Raw genomic sequence first — 24425 nt, forward strand, 5'->3', positions numbered from 1 at the left:
CCGGGTGGAGTTCCCACTCCCCCGGGTGAAGTCTGACGACTTAGGAAATCCGCTTCCCAGTTGTCTACTCCTGGGATGTGAATTGCAGATAGATGGCAAGAGTGATCCTCCGCCCACCTGATTATCTTGGTTACTTCCTTCATCGCTAAGGAACTCTTTGTTCCTCCCTGATGATTTATGTATGCTACAGTCGTGATGTTGTCCGACTGAAATCTGATGAACTTGGCCGCCGCTAGCTGAGGCCATGCCTGGAGCGTGTTGAATATCGCTCTCAGTTCCAAAATGTTTATCGGGAGAAGAGACTCTTCCCGAGACCATAGGCCCTGAGCTTTCAGGGAGCCCCAGACCGCGCCCCAGCCTAACAGACTGGCGTCGGTCGTTACAATGACCCACTCCGGTCTGCGGAAGCACATTCCCTGCGACAGGTGACCCTGAGACAACCACCAGAGAAGAGAATCTCTGGTTTTCTGGTCTAGTTGGATTTGAGGAGACAAATCTGCATAATCTCCATTCCACTGTTTGAGCATGCACAATTGCAGAGGCCTGAGATGAATTCAGGCAAAAGGGACTACGTCCATTGCTGCTTCCATTAATCTGATTACCTCCATGCACTGAGCTACAGATGGCCGAGGAATGGAATGAAGAACTCGGCAAGTATTTAGAAGCTTTAACCTTCTGACCTCCGTCAGAAAAATTTTCATTTCTACCGAGTCTATTAATGTTCCCAGGAAGGGAACCCTTGTGAGCGGGGACAGAGAACTTTTTTCGATGTTCACCTTCCACCCGTGAGACCTTAGAAAGGCCAGAACAACATCCGTATGAGCCTTGGTTCTGGGAAAAGACGACGCCTGTATTAAGATGTCGTCCAGATAGGGTGCTACTGCAATGCCCCGCGGTCTCAGTACCGCTAGAAGGGACCCTAGCACCTTTTTGAAAATTCTGGGAGCGGTGGCCAACCCGAAGGGAAGGGCCACGAACTGGTAATGCTTGTCCAGAAAAGCGAACCTTAGGAACTGATGGTGATCTTTGTGGATAGGAATATGAAGGTACGCATCCTTTAGATCCACTGTAGTCATATATTGACCTTCCTGGATCATCGGTAAGATTGTCCGAATGGTTTCCATCTTGAAAGATGGAACTGAGGAATTTGTTTAGAATTTTTAGATCCAGGATTGGTCTGAAAGTTCCTTCCTTTTTGGGAACCACAAACAGGTTTGAGTAAAACCCCAGTCCTTGTTCTGTAATTGGAACTGGATATATCACTCCCATCTTGAGTAGATCTTCTACACAGCGTAAGAACGCCTCTTTCTTTGTCTGGTCTGTAGAACCTTCCCCTTGGAGGAGAGTCCTTGAATTCTAGAAGATATCCCTGAGCAACTATCTCTAATGCCCAGGGATCGGGAACATCTCTTGCCCAAGCCTGAGCAAAGAGAGAGAGTCTGCCCCCTACCAGATCCGGTCCCGGATCGGGGGCTACCCCTTCATGCTGTCTTAGTAGCAGCTGCAGGCTTCTTGGCCTGTTTACCCTTGTTCCAGCCCTGCAAAGGTTTCCATGTTGCCTTGGGCTGTGAAGTGTTACCCTCTTGCTTTGCGGTAGCAGAGGCTGAAGCAGGACCGCTCCTGAAGTTGTGAAAGGAACGAAAATTAGCCTTGTTTTTAGCCTTAAAAGGCCTATCTTGCGGGAGGGCATGGCCCTTTCCCCCAGTGATATCCAAAATAATCTCTTTTAACTCTGGCCCGAAAAGGGTCTTTCCCTTGAAAGGAATATTCAGTAATTTTGTTTTAGACGACACATCGGCCGACCATGATTTAAGCCAAAGCGCTCTGCGCGCCATGATGGCAAAACCAGAATTTTTCGCCGCTAACTTAGCTAATTGTAAAGCGGCATCTGTGATAAAAGAATTAGCCAACTTTAGAGCCTTAATTCTATCCATAATTTCGTCATATGAGGTCTCCGTCTGGAGCGACTCCTCCAGCGCCTCAAACCAGAAAGCCGCTGCAGTAGTTACAGGAATAATGCAGGCAATAGGTTGGAGAAGGAAACCTTGTTGAACAAATATTTTCTTTAGTAAACCTTCTAATTTTTTATCCATAGGATCTTTGAAAGCACAATTGTCTTCAATTGGTATGGTTGTGCGCTTGGCTAGTGTTGAAACTGCCCCCTTTACCTTAGGGACCGTCTGCCACGCGTCCCGCCTGGGATCAGTTAAGGGGAACATTTTCTTAAAGATAGGTGGGGGAACAAAAGGTATACCTGGTCTTTCCCACTCCCTATCAACAATATCCGCCACCCTCTTAGGGATCGGAAACGCATCAGTGTATACAGGGACTTCTAGATATTTGTCCATTTTACACAATTTCTCTGGGACCACCATAGGGTCACAATCATCCAGAGTAGATAAGACCTCCCTAAGCAGTACGCGGAGGTGTTCCAATTTAAATTTAAAAGCTAGTGAATCTGATTCTGCCCGCTGAGAAACTTTTCCTGAATCAGAAATTTCTCCCTCAGACATAACATCCCTCGCCCCTATTTCAGAGTGTTGTGAGGGTACATCAGATAAACCTCCCAAAGCTTCCGACTGCTCCTCATCTGTTCTCAAAACAGAGCTGTCGCGCTTTTTAGGGAAAACTGGCAGTTTGGATAGAAAGGCCGCAAGGGAATTATCCATGACTGTCGCCAGTTGTTGCAATGTAATAGGTGCTAATGCACTAGAGGTACTAGGTATCGCTTGAGCGGGCGTAACTGGTGATGACACATGGCGAGAGGACGGCGGACTATCCTCATTACCTTTAGTCAAAGAATCATCTAGGGCTATACTTTTAAGTGACACAATATGATCTTTAAAGTGTATAGACACATTAGTGCACTTAGGACACATTTTGAGTGGGGGTTCCACCATGGCTTCTGAACACATAGAGCAAGGCTTTTCCTTAGTGTCAGACATGTTTAACAGATTGGTATTACACACAAGCAGGCTTGGAAAAACACTTTATGCAATACAAAATACAATTTGCAATAAATGGTACTGTGCCTTTAAGATAATAAAAGCGCACACAATTTTACAAAACGGTGAAAAATGAACCAAATCTCTTGAAATTTTTACAGTATGTGCCTAATGCTTCGATATGATTGCACAGCAAGTTTCAGCCTGATTAACCCTTTAATGCCCAAACCGGAGCCGCCTAAAGCAAACAACCGGTTAATAAACTACAGCACCTTGCCACAGCAGCCTGCTGTGGCCCTACCTTCCCTTAAGGATTAAATTTGATAAAATCCAGCCTCCTGAAGTCCTTAAGCAGTCTCTGGACCCATGTGAAGCAGCATGCAGGGAAATCTTGTCAGAATAAACTGCGCAACTGAGGCGCGGAATTAGGCCCCTCCCACTCCACTCTGGAGCTGTGGGGCCTTCAGAACCCATTTTAGGTGACTTAAAATAATGCCATGTGGAATAAAAACCCCAATAAACACATCAAAAGTGCTTAAAAGTGTCAATAAAGAGTATTTTTCTAAACAAAATAATCGATTGCCCTGTTAAAGTGATAACCAGTCTATTGAGCCCACTTAAATAAGCCTCTAGTTCTATACTAAGTTTCAGAACATGGCTTACCCTTCCCACATGGGGAATCTTGTCAGTCTTCTAGCATTATCATGTCTTGACTAGAAAAAAGATGACATACCTCAAAGCAGTTAAGCCTGCAAACTGTTCCCCCCAACTGAAGTTTTCTGGTACTCCTCAGTCCTGTGTGGGAACAGCAATGGATTTTAGTTACAACATGCTAAAATCATTTTCCTCTCAGCAGAATTCTTCATCCTATTTCTGCCAGAGAGTAAATAGCACAAACCGGTACTATTTAAAAATAACAAACTTTTGATTGAAGATATAAAAACTACAAATCTAACACCACATTCACTTTACCCTCCCGTGGAGATGCTACTTGTTAGAGCGGCAAAGAGAATGACTGGGGGCCGGAGCCAGAGGGGGAGCTATATGCACAGCTCTGCTGTGTGCTCTCTTTGTCACTTCCTGTAGGGAATGAGAATATCCCACAAGTAAGGATGAATCCGTGGACTGGATACACCTTGCAAGAGAAACATACTAGATATTTTATAGCTTGAGTTTTCAATCACACAGTTGAAAATGTATACACAATATCTGCAGTACAAAAGGAGTAATACTGCAACATTGCTTTGAATAAATCATAACTGCACAGTAATGACATTAGCCAGTTTAAATTTACTATTTACAACCGGTGACTAAACAGTCTAGTGTCATCATACTGATATTTAAACGCATACACATTTTACACTTTCAAAACCAGGGCAAAAATGCTTTATACAATACGGACAACATAGGTTTCTTACTCCTTGTTTTCATTTTCCTTCTCTTTTTCATCCTGTAATTGGTCAGACACCAGTTTAAGTGCTCGCTCCGATAGGGATACTGCCTTCTGCACAGTGTGCAACTCCTGCTCAGTAGGATAGATGTTCGTGTGCTTAAGCATAATGTAATAGTCATCAAAGGACTCCAGTCGAGGCTGTGGAAGATGTGGGGGGGGAGCCTAAATTAAAGAGAAAATAAAATAAAGCTTTCTTCACTTGAAGAGTGACTGCACTATAAGTAATTCATCACTTCAAAGGGTCATCAAAGTCAAAATTAATCTTAAATGGATTGCATATAGAGAATGACATTTTAAGCCAATGTACAATTTGTTTCTATTATTAATGTTGGTTAGTTCTCTTTGTATCCTTTGTTAAAGAGAAATCCTAGGTGAGCTCAGGAACATGCACATCTCTTAAAGGAACATTATACACTAGAATTTCCTTTGCATACAAGTTCTGAAGATGATCCATTTATATATCCCATTTGGGAGTGTTTTTGAAACAATGTATAGTTTTGCTTATTTTCTATTAACATTGTGCTGATTTTCAGACTGCTACGCAAGCCCCACAGTGTCAGATGCATATGCTCATTTACAGACTCCTGCTGGCTCCTGTTTATGTTGCGTCTTTTCATATGAAGGGAATTGGGGGGTCTGCTCTTCTTGTTTTTCCAGCCCCTTTCACTGGGTGTCCCAGTAAACATAATCAACAGAGCTAAACTGGGTGCTTCCAAGTAAGTTTTTAAAAGGTTTTATACTGGATTTTTACATCAGTATCAGTGCATATTCTTCTTTATAGTAGTGTGTCAATTACATGCAGTTATATGAAATTTGGTGTGCACTGTCCCTTTAAGCCATCTGGCAGTAGAATTTTCAACATTGTTTATAGCAATGTTATACAGAGTTACAAACACTACTGCAATAGACTGCTATAGACACATGCACGCTCCTGAGCTCCTATCAGGCAACCTAAGTTTATTCTTCAACAAAGAATACCAAAACAAATTTGATAATAGGAGTAAATTGGAAAGTTGTTTAAAATTGCATGCTCTATCTGAATCATGAGTTTCATTTTGACTTTACTGTCACTTTAAATGGACGGAATTTTTACAATTCTGTAATCTTTAGGATCAAAAACAGCATACATGAGTAAAACTTTTTATTTTATTTTAGATCAACAGAGGGCACACATTGGTACATAAATGAAGAAAAAAGGAAACAGAAAACTGTACATCAACAGCAAAATAACAGGACACAAATAATAACAAACAAGTAAAAGCATATTGTGCACCTAGCACTCAGAATCAACTAAATCAAACTATCAAATTACATGTATTGGAACCGCTATAAGAGTAATCCATCTTCCATATGTGCCCAGTGTTGGATTTTTCTTTATTCTAATACAACAAATAACCCCAAATCTAGAAAAACAAAAACCGAACCAAAACGAGACAAGGCAAGATAAAAAGAGAAAAGAAAACAATTATTTCCTCTCTTCCTTTTCCGCATCCTTACCCTCCCCTTATTCCTTCTCTATTGTATCCAATCTTAAAAGCCGAAAACCTTGGTGCCTCTTTATCCTTCCAAGACCTGAGAATTAACTGTCTAGTAATGAAAATGGCTGTGTTAATTAAATCTCTATTTTGAATAGAAAAGTCATTGCAGAGAAAAACCAACATGATATTTAGTCATAGAAAATTTGACCATTAGGAATTTGTTGAGCCAGAACTTAGCCTAGCCCATCATTTTTTAATCTTGGGGCATTGCCAGTAAATCGGCTCCGAAGAAATTGCACCTTGAAAAAGGCACTTGTTTACTAGGATTCCATCTTGATCTCTTTAAAGGGGTGATATATGCTCTAGCTACTAATTTTATATGGGCGTCTTTACAAGCTATGAAAGAAGAATATTTAGGAACAATACTAAAACAATTTTTGAAATCAACAAATTGTATATCTTCAAAATGTATTTGCCATTTAAAATAGTTTCCATAGATCAATTTTACCTTGCTCTGAGATAAAAGCTTTATATATAAGAGCAGTCGAGCGTATACCTGTATGGTATGATTTAATTGTTGATTCCAAAACCCCCAGAGACCAGTTCTCTCTCTCCAAAAGGTTATTACTTAACATAAAATGTCTCACTTGCAAGTAAGCAAAAAATTATTTATTACTGAAGTCAAATTCTTGCCTCAATTGTTCAAAGGGCTTAATAGAATTAGACAGATCATCTCTAAGTTGAATTAATAACTTCAGATCTTTTTGGCCCCATTTCTTAAAAATATTTGACTCCCAGCCAGGCTCAAAATCGGGATGTCCCTTGATCGGTAAAAACATAGAAACAGAATGCTCGATAGCTAGACCCTTACATATTTTAATCTATGCTCTGACAACATTACCGATAGTAAACTTGGGGATGTTAAATTTTAGCTTATCAATTTTGGGAGTGTGCAATAGAGCTCAGAGAGTATGGAGCAGACAAACTCTTCTACATAATAGTTGGATATATAATCAGCTAAAGAGAGCCAGTCCAAAGGTATCTTAGCCAAACTTGACCAATTATATACTTTAATGTCCGGGAGTGCCATACCTCCATCTTCTTTATCTTGTGTCGACCTTTGTAGAGAAATACGAGGTTTACGTTTTCCCCATAAAAAACTAGAACAATAAGAGTTAAACTTTCTTAGATCATCATTATGTATAAATATCGGTAGATTTTGTATGAGAAAAAAAGATCTTAGGAAATATTAGAATTTTAATTACATTTCTTTTTGCAGAGAGACGCGGCCAGTCCCGAAATAGAACTAATATTTTGGCCCATATCTGGGGGTAGTTAAGTTCATACCACTGCTCTGGATTTTAGACAGCACTATACTCAGGTATTTTATTTTCTCCTTCACCAACGAGAAAGGATTCTCTATCAGAATATCTTTATGCTTGATGATCCATAGTATCTCTGACTTCTTGGAATTAATTTTATAGCCTGAAAATGAGCTATATTCCATCAAAGTGTCTTTTTCATATAGAGTAAAATGTTGTCTGCATATAAGGATAATATAATTTACCTATCAACAATTAAGACTCCCTCTCACTTCTGTATAGTGCCGCCAATGCCTCTAAAGAGATATTGAATAAGAGTGGCGAAAGAGGGCAACCTTGCCTTGTCCCTTTCTGAAGTGTTATGTTCGCTGAATTACCACCATTACTAATCAGTGAAGATGTGGAATTCTTGCAAATTAGTTTGATAAAATTTAAGAAGGGGCCGGTCAGTCCGAATTTTATGAGGGAGGTAAATAAATGTTCCCTCTCGGCAACTAACGTGATCAGGGAAAAATCTAATACGTCCTGCATTTTAGATACTTGGATATGAGTTTTAGCCCAAAAGTATTCGATTAGAGTTAAGGCTGTTCTAGTATTTTCATTATATTCTGCCTTGCATAAATCCCGACTGATCTGTATGAATGAGAGGCCCTAAAATCTTTTTAAGACGATTAGCTATGATGGATGCCAGGATTTTGTAGTCACTATTGAGTAAGGAGATAGGGCGATATGAATCCATTAACTCGGCATCATTGTCTTTTTTTTATATTAAAACGATATTAGATTGTGTAAAAAGATTTGATACAATACTGTTTTTAATGTAATATTCATTAAATAAGAGCTGAAGGACAGGAGACACTTGATCAGCTTAAAATTGTATAGAATTCAGTAGGTATCTAATCTGGACATGGGGCTTTTAAGTTAGCTGAAGCTTTTATCGTCTGGAGGATTTCCTCTATTTGAATTTCTCTATTCAAAACAATTAGCTGATCTCTCGAGATAGTTGGTAAATTGAAATTTTCCTTATTAATTTCACATTTATCTTCCTACATATAAATCTTTTGAAAAAACTGAAAGTCTTTTGGATGTCTTTAGGATTAGTAAACCGAGTGTCTCCCACCCTAATCACTTCTTTCCAGCTTTTCCTTTACCACATTGACCAGGTATTTAGCTGATCTAGGACCATATTTATTAAAATTTGCTTTAATTTTTCATCTCTGCTCTAATCATCTTTTGGTTAAAAAAAAATTATCTTTCCAATTTTGCTTTCTGATATACTCTCCAATTATCTTTATTTTGTTGCTCTATAAATAGCATATATTTATTTTTAACTTGATTAGATAGTTGTTCTCTAGCTTTTAAGCACTTACTCCTCCTAACCATGTATGCCTTAATTTCACCTCTGAGAACCGCCTTTGTCATTTCCCAAAATATCTCTATTTTGGATAAATATTCATGGGTAAAGCGTTTGAATTCAGACCATTTTTCTGATAACCAGGTCCTAAAACTGATATCTTGTAAGAGATATGTTGGGAAAAAGAATTTTCCGATGTTATTTTCATAAGAAGCTTTTCTCTTAATTGACAAAGTAATAATTGCATGGTCTGATATCAAATTATCTTTAATATCAGTTTTTATTTCAGAGCAGAGCAAAGAATCACCTATCAGAAACATATATAGCCTCGAAAATGTACAGTGGGATTTAGATTCACAAGTGTAGAGTTTCGTACCTGGGTGTTGGATACGTCAAATATCTTTAAGATTCAATTTTTTTATAAAATTCAGAGAAAATGTTGCTTTTTTATTATACCTATTCAAATACTTTTTATGCAGTCTATCCAGTAGGGGTCGAACTGCAAAATTAAAATCTCAGGCAATTACTAATTTTACATTAACAAATTGTAACACTTTTTTATATACAAGTTGTCCCAGAAATCTGGCTGTAAGGTTTGGGGGCATAGATATTGCAAAAGAACAAGGTGAGTACCCTCTACAATGGTCTCTAAAATTAAAAACCTTCCATCTTTATTAATATTATGCAAGAGAATTTTGGTAATCTAGATTTTTATTAAAAAGACAGGCAACCCCTCTTTTCCTTTTACAGGCAGGAGAAGCAATCACCTCCCCAATCCACCCAGACTTGAGTTTCTCTGATTCAAACGAGTTTAGATGGGTCTCTTGTATCATAGCAATATCAGGCAAAAAAAACTTTCATGTACTTAACAATTCTTTTTCTTTTGATTGTTGAGGTGATTCCCCCTACATTCCATGACACAAAATCAATAAAATCCTTCATTTCTTACAGAGGGAGAGAGGAAAGAGAAAAAGAAAAAAACAACACCACCCAACATGTATGTTAAGACATATTAAGAATATGCTCACTAAGCAGAAATAAAAAAGGCAATAGACAAACAGACAAAATAAAACAGAATTTATGTTTACCTGATAAATTACTTTCTCCAACGGTGTGTCCGGTCCACGGCGTCATCCTTACTTGTGGGATATTCTCTTCCCCAACAGGAAATGGCAAAGAGCCCAGCAAAGCTGGTCACATGATCCCTCCTAGGCTCCGCCTACCCCAGTCATTCGACCGACGTTAAGGAGGAATATTTGCATAGGAGAACCCATATGATACCGTGGTGACTGTAGTTAAAGAAAATAAATTATCAGACCTGATTAAAAAACCAGGGCGGGCCGTGGACCGGACACACCGTTGGAGAAAGTAATTTATCAGGTAAACATAAATTCTGTTTTCTCCAACATAGGTGTGTCCGGTCCACGGCGTCATCCTTACTTGTGGGAACCAATACCAAAGCTTTAGGACACGGATGATGGGAGGGAGCAAATCAGGTCACCTAGATGGAAGGCACAACGGCTTGCAAAACCTTTCTCCCAAAAATAGCCTCAGAAGAAGCAAAAGTATCAAACTTGTAAAATTTGGTAAAAGTGTGCAGTGAAGACCAAGTCGCTGCCCTACATATCTGATCAACAGAAGCCTCGTTCTTGAAGGCCCATGTGGAAGCCACAGCCCTAGTGGAATGAGCTGTGATTCTTTCGGGAGGCTGCCGTCCGGCAGTCTCGTAAGCCAATCTGATGATGCTTTTAATCCAAAAAGAGAGAGAGGTAGAAGTTGCTTTTTGACCTCTCCTTTTACCGGAATAAACAACAAACAAGGAAGATGTTTGTCTAAAATCCTTTGTAGCATCTAAATAGAATTTTAGAGCGCGAACAACATCCAAATTGTGCAACAAACGTTCCTTCTTCGAAACTGGTTTCGGACACAGAGAAGGTACGATAATCTCCTGGTTAATGTTTTTGTTAGAAACAACTTTTGGAAGAAAACCAGGTTTAGTACGTAAAACCACCTTATCTGCATGGAACACCAGATAAGGAGGAGAACACTGCAGAGCAGATAATTCTGAAACTCTTCTAGCAGAAGAAATTGCAACCAAAAACAAAACTTTCCAAGATAATAACTTAATATCAACGGAATGTAAGGGTTCAAACGGAACCCCCTGAAGAACTGAAAGAACTAAGTTGAGACTCCAAGGAGGAGTCAAAGGTTTGTAAACAGGCTTGATTCTAACCAGAGCCTGAACAAAGGCTTGAACATCTGGCACAGCTGCCAGCTTTTTGTGAAGTAACACAGACAAGGCAGAAATCTGTCCCTTCAGGGAACTTGCAGATAATCCTTTTTCCAATCCTTCTTGAAGGAAGGATAGAATCTTAGGAATCTTAACCTTGTCCCAAGGGAATCCTTTAGATTCACACCAACAGATATATTTTTTCCAAATTTTGTGGTAAATCTTTCTAGTTACAGGCTTTCTGGCCTGAACAAGAGTATCGATAACAGAATCTGAGAACCCTCGCTTCGATAAGATCAAGCGTTCAATCTCCAAGCAGTCAGCTGGAGTGAGACCAGATTCGGATGTTCGAACGGACCTTGAACAAGAAGGTCTCGTCTCAAAGGTAGCTTCCATGGTGGAGCCGATGACATATTCACCAGATCTGCATACCAAGTCCTGCGTGGCCACGCAGGAGCTATCAAGATCACCGACGCCCTTTCCTGATTGATCCTGGCTACCAGCCTGGGGATGAGAGGAAACGGCGGGAATACATAAGCTAGTTTGAAGGTCCAAGGTGCTACTAGTGCATCCACTAGAGCCGCCTTGGGATCCCTGGATCTGGACCCGTAGCAAGGAACTTTGAAGTTCTGACGAGAGGCCATCAGATCCATGTCTGGAATGCCCCACAGTTGAGTGACTTGGGCAAAGATTTCCGGATGGAGTTCCCACTCCCCCGGATGCAATGTCTGACGACTCAGAAAATCCGCTTCCCAATTTTCCACTCCTGGGATGTGGATAGCAGACAGGTGGCAGGAGTGAGACTCCGCCCATAGAATGATTTTGGTCACTTCTTCCATCGCCAGGGAACTCCTTGTTCCCCCCTGATGGTTGATGTACGCAACAGTTGTCATGTTGTCTGATTGAAACCGTATGAACTTGGCCCTCGCTAGCTGAGGCCAAGCCTTGAGAGCATTGAATATCGCTCTCAGTTCCAGAATATTTATCGGTAGAAGAGATTCTTCCCGAGACCAAAGACCCTGAGCTTTCAGGGATCCCCAGACCGCGCCCCAGCCCATCAGACTGGCGTCGGTCGTGACAATGACCCACTCTGGTCTGCGGAAGGTCATCCCTTGTGACAGGTTGTCCAGGGACAGCCACCAACGGAGTGAGTCTCTGGTCCTCTGATTTACTTGTATCCTCAGAGACAAGTTTGTATAGTCCCCATTCCACTGACTGAGCATGCACAGTTGTAATGGTCTTAGATGAATGCGCGCAAAAGGAACTATGTCCATCGCCGCTACCATCAAACCTATCACTTCCATGCACTGCGCTATGGAAGGAAGAGGAACGGAATGAAGTATCCGACAAGAGTCTAGAAGTTTTGTTTTTCTGGCCTCTGTCAGAAAAATCCTCATTTCTAAGGAGTCTATTATTGTTCCCAAGAAGGGAACCCTTGTTGACGGAGATAGAGAACTCTTTTCCACGTTCACTTTCCATCCATGAGATCTGAGAAAGGCCAGGACGATGTCCGTGTGAGCCTTTGCTTGAGGAAGGGACGACGCTTGAATCAGAATGTCGTCCAAGTAAGGTACTACAGCAATGCCCCTTGGTCTTAGCACAGCTAGAAGGGACCCTAGTACCTTTGTGAAAATCCTTGGAGCAGTGGCTAATCCGAAAGGAAGCGCCACGAACTGGTAATGCTTGTCCAGGAATGCGAACCTTAGGAACCGATGATGTTCCTTGTGGATAGGAATATGTAGATACGCATCCTTTAAATCCACCGTGGTCATGAATTGACCTTCCTGGATGGAAGGAAGAATTGTTCGAATGGTTTCCATTTTGAACGATTGAACCTTGAGAAACTTGTTTAAGATCTTGAGATCTAAGATTGGTCTGAACGTTCCCTCTTTTTTGGGAACTATGAACAGATTGGAGTAGAACCCCATCCCTTGTTCTCCTAATGGAACAGGATGAATCACTCCCATTTTTAACAGGTCTTCTACACAATGTAAGAATGCCTGTCTCTTTATATGGTCTGAAGACAATTGAGACCTGTGGAACCTCCCCCTTGGGGGAAGCCCCTTGAATTCCAGAAGATAACCTTGGGAGACTATTTCTAGCGCCCAAGGATCCAGAACATCTCTTGCCCAAGCCTGAGCGAAGAGAGAGAGTCTGCCCCCCACCAGATCCGGTCCCGGATCGGGGGCCAACATTTCATGCTGTCTTGGTAGCAGTGGCAGGTTTCTTGGCCTGCTTTCCCTTGTTCCAGCCTTGCATTGGTCTCCAAGCTGGCTTGGCTTGAGAAGTATTACCCTCTTGCTTAGAGGACGTAGCACTTTGGGCTGGTCCGTTTCTACGAAAGGGACGAAAATTAGGTTTATTTTTGGCCTTGAAAGGCCGATCCTGAGGAAGGGCGTGGCCCTTACCCCCAGTGATATCAGAGATAATCTCTTTCAAGTCAGGGCCAAACAGCGTTTTCCCCTTGAAAGGAATGTTAAGTAGCTTGTTCTTGGAAGACGCATCAGCTGACCAAGATTTCAACCAAAGCGCTCTGCGCGCCACAATAGCAAACCCAGAATTCTTAGCCGCTAACCTAGCCAATTGCAAAGTGGCGTCTAGGGTGAAAGAATTAGCCAATTTGAGAGCATTGATTCTGTCCATAATCTCCTCATAAGGAGGAGAATCACTATCGACCGCCTTTACCAGCTCATCGAACCAGAAACACGCGGCTGTAGCGACAGGGACAATGCATGAAATTGGTTGTAGAAGGTAACCCTGCTGAACAAACATCTTTTTAAGTAAACCTTCTAATTTGTTTATCCATAGGATCTTTGAAAGCACAACTATCTTCTATGGGTATAGTGGTGCGTTTGTTTAAAGTGGAAACCGCTCCCTCGACCTTGGGGACTGTCTGCCATAAGTCCTTTCTGGGGTCGACCATAGGAAACAATTTTTTAAATATGGGGGGAGGGACGAAAGGAATACCGGGCCTTTCCCATTCTTTATTTACAATGTCCGCCACCCTCTTGGGTATAGGAAAAGCTTCTGGGAGCCCCGGGACCTCTAGGAACTTGTCCATTTTACATAGTTTCTCTGGGATGACCAACTTGTCACAATCATCCAGAGTGGATAATACCTCCTTAAGCAGAATGCGGAGATGTTCCAACTTAAATTTAAACGTAATCACATCAGGTTCAGCTTGTTGAGAAATGTTCCCTGAATCAGTAATTTCTCCCTCAGACAAAACCTCCCTGGCCCCATCAGACTGGTTTAGGGGCCCTTCAGAACCATTATTATCAGCGTCGTCATGCTCTTCAGTATCTAAAACAGAGCAGTCGCGCTTACGCTGATAAGTGTGCATTTTGGCTAAAATGTTTTTGACAGAATTATCCATTACAGCCGTTAATTGTTGCATAGTAAGGAGTATTGGCGCGCTAGATGTACTAGGGGCCTCCTGAGTGGGCAAGACTCGTGTAGACGAAGGAGGGAATGATGCAGTACCATGCTTACTCCCCTCACTTGAGGAATCATCTTGGGCATCATTGTCATTGTCACATAAATCACATTTATTTAAATGAGAAGGAACTCTGGCTTCCCCACATTCAGAACACAGTCTATCTGGTAGTTCAGACATGTTAAACAGGCATAAACTTGATAACAAAGTACAAAAAACGTTTTAAAATAAAACCGTTACTGTCACTTTAAATTTTAAACTGAACACACTTTATTACTGCAATTGCGAAAAAATATGAAGGAATTGTTCAAAATTCACCAAAATTTCACCACAGTGTCTTAAAGCCTTAAAAGTATTGCACACCAAATTTGGAAGCTTTAACCCTTAAAATAACGGAACCAGAGCCGTTTTTAACTTTAACCCCTTTACAGTCCCTGGTATCTGCTTTGCTGAGACCCAACCAAGCCCAAAGGGGAATACGATACCAAATGACGCCTTCAGAAAGTCTTTTCTATGTATCAGAGCTCCTCACACATGCGACTGCATGTCATGCCTCTCAAAAACAAGTGCGCAACACCGGCGCGAAAATGAGGCTCTGCCTATGATTTGGGAAAGCCCCTAAGAATAAGGTGTCTAAAACAGTGCCTGCCGATATAATCTTATCAAAATACCCAGATTAAATGATTCCTCAAGGCTAAATATGTGTTAATAATGAATCGATTTAGCCCAGAAAAAGTCTACAGTCTTAATAAGCCCTTGTGAAGCCCTTATTTACTATCTTAATAAACATGGCTTACCGGATCCCATAGGGAAAATGACAGCTTCCAGCATTACATCGTCTTGTTAGAATGTGTCATACCTCAAGCAGCAAGAGACTGCTCACTGTTCCCCCAACTGAAGTTAATTCCTCTCAACAGTCCTGTGTGGAACAGCCATGGATTTTAGTAACGGTTGCTAAAATCATTTTCCTCATACAAACAGAAATCTTCATCTCTTTTCTGTTTCTGAGTAAATAGTACATACCAGCACTATTTTAAAATAACAAACTCTTGATTGAATAATAAAAACTACAGTTAAACACTAAAAAACTCTAAGCCATCTCCGTGGAGATGTTGCCTGTACAACGGCAAAGAGAATGACTGGGGTAGGCGGAGCCTAGGAGGGATCATGTGACCAGCTTTGCTGGGCTCTTTGCCATTTCCTGTTGGGGAAGAGAATATCCCACAAGTAAGGATGACGCCGTGGACCGGACACACCTATGTTGGAGAAAACCCTGTCTGGCCAACTGTCCTTGCATCCTTAGTCACACTTCTGATGCCAGCAGGCCTGAGTTTCTTAATTCTATTTTCCATATATTTTCCCTGATTAGGTGAATCCTGCTTTTATACCCTCTTACTGAACAGTAGATTTTTTTATCTAGCTTTAGGAGAAAATCTCTGGCATCCTGGGGTTTTTTCAATTATTATATTTTTAGACTCAAACCATATTTTCAATTTTGCAGGGTAAATCAAAGATACTTGTATCCTTCGCTTTATAAGTTGCAAACAAAATAGGGCCATTTCTTTCCTTTTATTTGAGGTATCGATTGAATAGTCTTGAAATAATAAGATACGGTTACCATTTATCATGAGGGAATAATTTTTTACGGTAAAGATTCAGCATTTGGACTTTATCCGGGAAATTTAAGCATTTAACGATTATAGGTCTTTTATACGCAGCTGTATCCCCCTGTGATCTAATATGGCCTATCCTATGTGCCCTTTCGATTAGAATAGGGATCTTGTCTGGGGACATACCTAGAGTCTGTGGGAGTGTACATGAGGCAAAAGACAAGAGATCATTATATTCTGCTGTTTCTGGGAGGCCAATGATCCTAAGGTTATTCCTACGCGATCTGTCCATACATTTTTGCATTTGCTGTAACCTTTCTTCCTGAAACTGTATAGTTTCTTGCTGTAAATTATTATCCTCTAGATCAGAGACTCTGTTTTCTACTTCCGAGATTCTTACTGAGAATTGTTTCATCTCAGATGCTAACAGTTACGGCTAGATTATGAGTTTTGCAGTAAGAGCTCTTCGGTGCTAACTTGCAAGTTATTTGCACCGCTCACCTCCCTACAGCGCTGCTATTACAGTTTTTCATAAACCCGGTGTTAGCAGGCAAGAAGTGAGCGTTGAGCAAAATTGAGCTCCATACCGCACTCCAATACCAGCGCCGCAGTGAGCTGGGTTTACATGCTCGTGCACGATTTCCCCATAGACATCAATGGGGAGAGCCGGCTGAAAAAAAGTCTAACACCTGCAATAAAGGAGCGTAAAGCTCCGTAACGCTGCCCCATCGATTCCTATGGGGGAAAAAAAGTTATGTTTACACCTAACACCCTAACATGAACCCAGAGTTTAAACACCTCTAATCTGCCGCCCCCGACATTGTCGCCACCTACCTACACTTATTAACCCCTACACTTATCATCCAAGCGGGCCGAAGTCTTCATCCAAGCGGGCCGAAGTCTTCATCCAAGCGGGCCGAAGTCTTCATCCAAGCGGGCCGAAGTCTTCATCCAAGCGGGCCGAAGTCTTCATCCAAGCGGGCCGAAGTCCTCATCCAAGCGGGCCGAAGTCTTCATCCAATCCGGCATCTTCTATCTTCATCCATCCAGCGCAGAGCGGCTCCATCTTCAAGACATCTGGTGCGGAGCATCCTCTTCTTTCCACGGCGACTGAAGAATGAAGGTTCCTTTAAGTGACGTCATCCAAGATGGAGTCCCTTGAATTCCGATTGGCTGATAGAATTCTATCAGCCAATCAGAATTAAAAGTGAAAAAATCCTATTGGCTGATGCAATCAACCAATAGGATTGAGCTTCAATCCTATTGGCTGATCCAATCAGCCAATAGGATTGAGCCCGCATTATATTGGCTTATTGGAACAGCCAATAGAATGCAAGCTCAATCCTATTGGCTGATTGCATCAGCCAATAGGATTTTTTCACCTTTAATTCCGATTGGCTGATAGAATTCTATCAGCCAATCGGAATTCAAGGGACGCCATCTTGGATGACGTCACTCAAAGGAACCATCATTCTTCAGTCGCCGTGGAAAGAAGAGGATGCTCCGCACCGGATGTCTTGAAGATGGAGCCGCTCCGCGCCGGATGGATGAAGATAGAAGATGCCGTCTGGATGAAGACTTCTGCCGGATTGGATGAAGACTTCTGCCGGCTTCGATGAGGATGGATGCCGGGTCTTCAAAAACTGTAAGTGGATCTTCGGGGGAGTGTTAGGTTTTTTTTTTAAGGGTTTATTGGGTGGGTTTTGGGCACCGAAAAAGAGCTAAAAGCCCTTTCAAGGACAGTGCCCATCCATATGCCCTTTTCAGGGCAATGAAGAGCTTAGGTTTTTTTAGTTAGGATTTTATTTGGGGGGTTGGTTGTGTTGGTGGGTGGGTTTTACTGTTGGGTGGTTGGTTGTATTTTTATTTACAGGTAAAAGACGATTTCTTTGAGGCAATGCCCCGCAAAAGGTCCTTTTAAGGGCTATTGGCAGTTTAGTTTAGACTAGGGTTTTTTTAAAAAAATTTGGGGGGGGGGGTTATTTTGATAGGGCTATAAGATTAGGTGTAATTAGTTTTAATATCTGATCATTTATTTTTTATTTTGTGTAATTTAGTGTTTGTTTTTTTGTAATTTAGTTAATTGTATTTAATTAATCTAATTTATTTAAATTGTAGTGTAAGGTTAGGTGTTAGTGTAAGACAGGTTAGGTTTTATTTTACAGGTAAATTTGTATTTATTTTAGCTAGGTGGTTAGTAAATAGTTAACTATATACTAACTAGTCTACTTAGTTAAAATAAATACAAACTTAACTGTGAAATAAAAATAAAACCTAAGCTAGCTACAATGTAACTATTAGTTATATTGTAGCTAGCTTAGGGTTTATTTTACAGGTAAGAATTTAGTTTTAAATAGGAATTATTTAGTTAATGATAGGATTTTTTTATTAGATTTATTTTAATTATATTAAAGTAGGGAGTGTTAGGGTTAGGATTTTATAACTTTAGTATAGTGGCGGCAAAGTTGGGAGCGGCAGATTAGGGGTTAATATTTAATTAGTGTTTGCGATGTGGGAGTTCGGCGGTTTAGGGTTAATATGTTTATTATAGTGGCGGCGATGTCCGGAGCGGCAGATTAGGGGTTAATAATTTTATTTTAGTGTTTGTGATGCAGGAGGGCCTCGGTTTAGGGGTTAATAGGTAGTTTATGGGTGTTAGTGTACCTTTTTAGCACTTTAGTTGTGAGTTTTATGTTACGGCATTGTAGCATAAAACCCATAACTACTGACTTTCAGTTTACGGTATGGATCTTGACGGTATTGGCTGTACCACTCACGTTTTGGCCTCCCAGGCAAACTCGAAATACCGGCGCTGTGGAAGTCCCATTGAAAAAGGACTTTTTGAAAGCTGCGGTAGTTACGTTGCGTTCCGGCCAAAAAAAGTGTGCGGTGCAGCTAAATCTACAAGACTCGTAATGCCAGCGGTAGTAAAAAAGAGCCTTAACGCTGCTTTTTCACTCATACCACAAAACTCGTAATCTAGTCGATAGTTATTTCTTTCTTAATACCATCAAATTGAGGCATCACAATTCCTGATATTTGTTTGACTAGACTATTGGTATCAATATATAAAGAAGACTGAGGAATAAGTTCACTAGACCCTTCCATAGCTGGTTCCAAGCTATTACGTGATTTTTTGTCTCTTTGTTTGGGAGGCATAGTAGGTGATTTAAATTGGTTTGAGCTGACAAATTTATCCATAAACTGCAGCGTATAGTAAAAGCTAGTTGAAACAAAGTAATAAAAAAAAAAAAAGGAATTATAGTATTAAACAAGGAAATAAGGTAAAACACTTGGTTTTAAGTATTATTATGAACCTCAAAAAGGCCAAACTTAGTAGAAAAAAAGAGAAAACAAAAAATGTTAAATGTGTGAGACAAAGGATTAGTGAGTGAATAGACCTGATGGCACAACCCTTCTGGATTATCCCACTAGTATCTCGTGACCACTTCTTTATAAATTACGTGAAAATATACATACAGTATATAGATTTATTTTATTTTTTTTTCCTTTAAGGGGAGTATAGGCATCCTAAATATTAGATACTGTTTCACATAATTAGTACATGGAAGAGTAAAGACCAAGATATTAACCATAAGGCTCTGCACGCTAGAATGGAAAATCCTGCATTCTTAGCCGCCAATTTGGCGATGTGAAAGGCGGCATCCGTAACAAAAGCATTAGCCAGCTTAAGGGCCTTAATTCTATCCATTATTTCCTCTAAAGAAGTCTCAATCTTAAGAGACTCTTCTAAGGTTTCAAACCAAAAGGCAGCCGCAGTTGTGACTGGTACAATGCAGGCCGTCGGTTGTAATAGAAACCCTTGATGAATAAATAGCTTTTTTAGAAGACCCTCCAACTTTTTATCCATAGGGTCTTTGAAAGCACAACTGTCCTCAATAGGGATAGTCGTACGCTTAGCCAGGGTAGAAATAGCTCCCTCCACCTTAGGGATCGTTTGCCAAGAGTCCCGAACGGTGTCAGCTATAGGGTACATCTTCTTAAAAATAGGGGAAGGGGAAACGGGATACCCGGTGTTTCCCATTCCCGTGTAACAATTTCCGAAATTCTCTTAGGAACCGGAAAGACAGAGTAAGAAGGCACCTCTAAGTATTTGTCCATCTTACACAACTTCTCTGGAGGTACCACAATAGAGTCACAGGCGTCCAGAGTCATCCAAACCTCCCACAGCAACAGACGGAGGTGTTCCAGTTTAAATCTGAAGGACATGACGTCCGAATCTGTCTGAGGTAATGCACGCCCTGAGTCAGACAGTTCCCCCTCAGAGAGGGCATCCCTTCCCCCCAAATCAGATCCCTGGGAGGATACATCGGAGATAGCCATCAAAGCATCAGAAGTCGCAGGAACCACATGGGTCTCTGACCTGCTGCGTTTGCCCTGTAACACTGGATGAGTGGATGACATAACTTCAGCCATATCCTGCAAAGTGAAAGAAGCAGACGCCGTTGAGGAACATGGCGTCGTTTGAGCGTGCGTTAAAGGCTGTGACGCTTGGGGAGAAAGTTGTGGCATACCCTGAATCTCATTGGTCTGAGAACATTCTTTAGACATATCTTTATTAAAAAATATTTTCTCTTTACATTGTAAGGCTCTCTCAATACAAGTGTCACAAAGAGTAACCGGGGGTTCCACAATGGCATCTAAACACATGGGAAATGTATGCTGTTCAAGGTCATCCATGATAACAGATGCAAAAGCAAAAACATGGTCAAATATTGAAAAATGTATTTAACAGTAGGACTAAAACTTTGTTTTACTGTGCCTTTAAGAAAAAGTCTAACAAAAGACCTATATAAATAATGTGCAGATATAATTCTGTGTATATATATATATATATATATATACATATATATATATATATATATATTCATTCCTCTTCCTGCACGATAATAACATTCACAATAGATGCGGCTCCTACCTGCCCCCACGAGACTAATCGTCAACTAGTCGTCAACTGCTAAGATCGACTTCCCTAAGATCGCTTGTTCTATATGCCACAACACGCAATCTTAAGCGTGCGACATCAAGCCCCGCCCCTCGTGGGCGTAAACACATAACACAAACCCTGGGAAAAAAAGAAAGAACCTGGAACCCTGTACCCACACTTCAAGCATTAAGCCTTGCAGTACAGCGCAATAAAACCGGACCCCTTGCGTCAGCCATCTCTATACTGATTTACTGAGTCATGACTAATAAACATAATAGAGTAAGCCCCAATAACACAGGTAACCCCTGCGATGTCCCCGCGCTTCTAGGCTAAAACAAAGTGCCAGAATGTCAGAAAGTTAAGCAGTATGTAAGCTCTCCCCTGTTAAAGAGAACCCACATACTGTTCAATGTCAAAGGCATGGCCCCAGAATCAAAGACTGTCCTTACTTCCGTGCTGAGGAACAGCACAATATTCTCACAGTGTCAAGAGGTCCACTCTTCCTGCCCAACAGCAGGGCAGCCCAGCAGGTTTAAGAGGTCCTCTCCATCCCATTGCCCTGTGGAAAAAGGAAAGAAGCGGAATCATCTTATTTAGGATTAGGGCAGCATCAGTATATGGGAGGCGCAGTGAGAATTATGTCCCACAAGTTCCCATTGCTCTAAAGCCACCAATGCCCTACTTGAGACTGATATGGACTATGGCTACACCCTAGAACAAAGCAGCACAATCTTGCACTACTTTAAAAATAATAAACTCTTGATTGAAGAATCTATACTAACACCTCACTTTACCTCTTCCTATCACTAACGTAGGCAAAGAGAATGACTGGAGTGGGAGGGAAGGGAGGAGCTATTCAACAGCTTTGCTGTGGTGCTCTTTGCCTCCTCCTGCTGACCAGGAGGTGAATATCCCATTAGTAATTGAGATGATCCATTGACTCATCGTGTCATTAAAAAGAAAAAGAAAAAATAAATATATATATATATATATATATATATATCTATCATGTGGCTGATGTACTCAAATCGTCTGATCTTGCCTCATACTTTAGCTGAAAGTCTTAGTGTCCTGACATGTAGAGAATCACTGACAATATTAAATTGTAATTTATTTTTATTTAATTTTTTACAAAAGATTTTAAAACACGTTAGTGGCTCACACCAGTTAATTTTGCCCCACTAGATCAGCAATTATGCAGAGACTGTGACTGAAATTCTGGCTTCTACTTTTCCATTCTAGGGTCTCCAAATGCGGTCCATCATCCAGTGAACAAATTGTGCATTTTGCCAAGACTAACATGGGAGTATCAATAAAAAGAAATGTGTCTGCCCTTATTCAGTCAACTAATATATGAGGACCCCTAAGTTCTTCAGAGTAGAGCTCTTATTAATTTAGTCTGTTTTATGGATTTGTATTTGTTACCATTAAGCAGTGTGATTGTGCACTTATGTACCGAGCACTACAGAATTTGGCAGCATAAAGAATACTAATAATAATAGGGCACTAAGTACAAATGGCATAGAATATTACCCGTTTTTTTTTTTTTTAAATATTATATTTTATTGATTTTCCACAAAACAGGAACAAGGAAAGAAAAAAAAAAAAATTACAGCTTCCACCATCCACATCGAATCTTATCTACTAAACAGAGAAAATACATCAAAAGTATAATATCACAGTATAATCTAGTGGAATACATTTGGTTCAACTAGGTCTCATTACATATTTACAATATTTACCAAGAGAAGGGAGAGGAAAAAAAAAAAAAAAAAAAGAAAAAAAAAAAGGAAAGAAGCAGAGGGAAAATAATTAGTTAGTTCTCCCCCCTCTCCCCGTCCGTTAGTCCATTGCCCATGATCTGGGTAATCTTCCTATCTGTATCTGATGTTGGAACCATTCAGACCTCTTAAAAGCTGACAATATTTGCCTCTGACTAATTATAGAAAGGGATAGAATCATCTCCTTCCATTTGTTAAAAAATTGTCGAAGTTGTTTGTTATTAGAAGTTTTTATATTATGCTGATCCAATAATATTTGATATTGGGCTTTCCTAAGGAATTCGGACAACTTGAGGTCACCTCTACTCTTCCAGTTAGAGAGGATCACGTTTCTCCCTACCAATATCATGGCATTCAAAAATTTATGGTTGACTCCCGGTTTACTACTATTGTATTGGAACAGAAGGAATATCTCAGGTTGTGAAAGCCTTGTCTGGACTCCCATAACCTTATTACACCAAAAATTAACTTTGTACCAGAATTGCCTCACTTTAGGGCATTCCCAGAAACAGTGGGTTAAATCTGCCTTTTCTTGTCTACATTTGGGACACTCCCCAGATGTTGTATCGCCCCTCCATATAGCTATTCGGGCCGGGGACAAGTATGCCATAGTCAGTAATCTGGTATGCGATTCCCACCAGGTGACTAGGGTTGTTGCTTTCATAGCCAGTCTGACACTATCGGCTATCCGTTCTTTCCCTATTAGAGGTAATACTTAGTTCCATTTCCTAAGTAGTCCCTCCATATGGGCTTCCCCTTGAATGTTCATTAGCATTTTATATACTCTTGAAAAAAAAAATTGCCCCCTCGGAGTAAGCGTAGATTACACTACTAACTTCCCCCTTGTCTAATCCGATCCCTGTTTCATTTCTTAGGTCTCCAATCCAATGTCTAACTTGTAAGTAGGCATAAAAGGATGACCTTTCTAAATTATATTTGCCTTTCAATTCCTCGAAGGGTCTAACTACCAATTGGTTTTCCTGACATAATTGGCCTAATGAATAGAGCCCTGCCTGTGCCCATCTGGAAAAGACCGACATGTTCAAACCTGGCGGGAAGCTTGGATTCCCTGTAAGTGGGAGGAAGACAGATTTACGAAAAACAATTTATGTAAGAACTTACCTGATAAATTCATTTCTTTCATATTAGCAAGAGTCCATGAGCTAGTGACGTATGGGATATACATTCCTACCAGGAGGGGCAAAGTTTCCCAAACCTCAAAATGCCTATAAATACACCCCTCACCACACCCACAAATCAGTTTAACGAATAGCCAAGAAGTGGGGTGATAAGAAAAAAGTGCGAAAGCATATAAAATAAGGAATTGGAATAATTGTGCTTTATACAAAAAAATCATAACCACCACAAAAAAGGGCGGGCCTCATGGACTCTTGCTAATATGAAAGAAATGAATTTATCAGGTAAGTTCTTACATAAATTATGTTTTCTTTCATGCAATTAGCAAGAGTCCATGAGCTAGTGACGTATGGGATAATGACTACCCAAGATGTGGATCTTTCCACGCAAGAGTCACTAGAGAGGGAGGGATAAAATAAAGACAGCCAATTCCTGCTGAAAATAATCCACACCCAAAATAAAGTTTAATGAAAAACATAAACAGAAGATTCAAACTGAAACCGCTGCCTGAAGTACTTTTCTACCAAAAACTGCTTCAGAAGAAGAAAATACATCAAAATGGCAGAATTTAGTAAAAGTTGCTGCTTTGCAAATCTGATCAACCGAAGCTTCATTCCTAAACGCCCAGGAAAACTTCATTCCTAAACGCCCAGATACTGACCTAGTAGAATGAGCTGTAATTCTCTGAGGCGGAGTTTTACCCGACTCGACATAGGCATGATGAATTAAAG

The 24425-nt window shown here is 40.6% G+C and overlaps 1 protein-coding gene across 2 annotated transcripts in view; it reads right to left on the minus strand.

Moving 5' to 3' along the window:
* Positions 1–24425, minus strand: part of ZFR2 (zinc finger RNA binding protein 2) — a 517666-nt gene that overhangs the window by 253591 nt on the left and 239650 nt on the right. For both annotated transcript variants that reach the window (XM_053703133.1, XM_053703132.1), the window contains exon 11: positions 4364–4560. In XM_053703133.1, coding sequence (XP_053559108.1) covers positions 4364–4560 — 197 coding nt within the window. The remainder of the gene's footprint in view (positions 1–4363; positions 4561–24425) is intronic.

The sequence above is a fragment of the Bombina bombina genome, chromosome 2 (genome assembly GCF_027579735.1).
Source record: "Bombina bombina isolate aBomBom1 chromosome 2, aBomBom1.pri, whole genome shotgun sequence".
Taxonomy (NCBI): domain Eukaryota; kingdom Metazoa; phylum Chordata; class Amphibia; order Anura; family Bombinatoridae; genus Bombina; species Bombina bombina.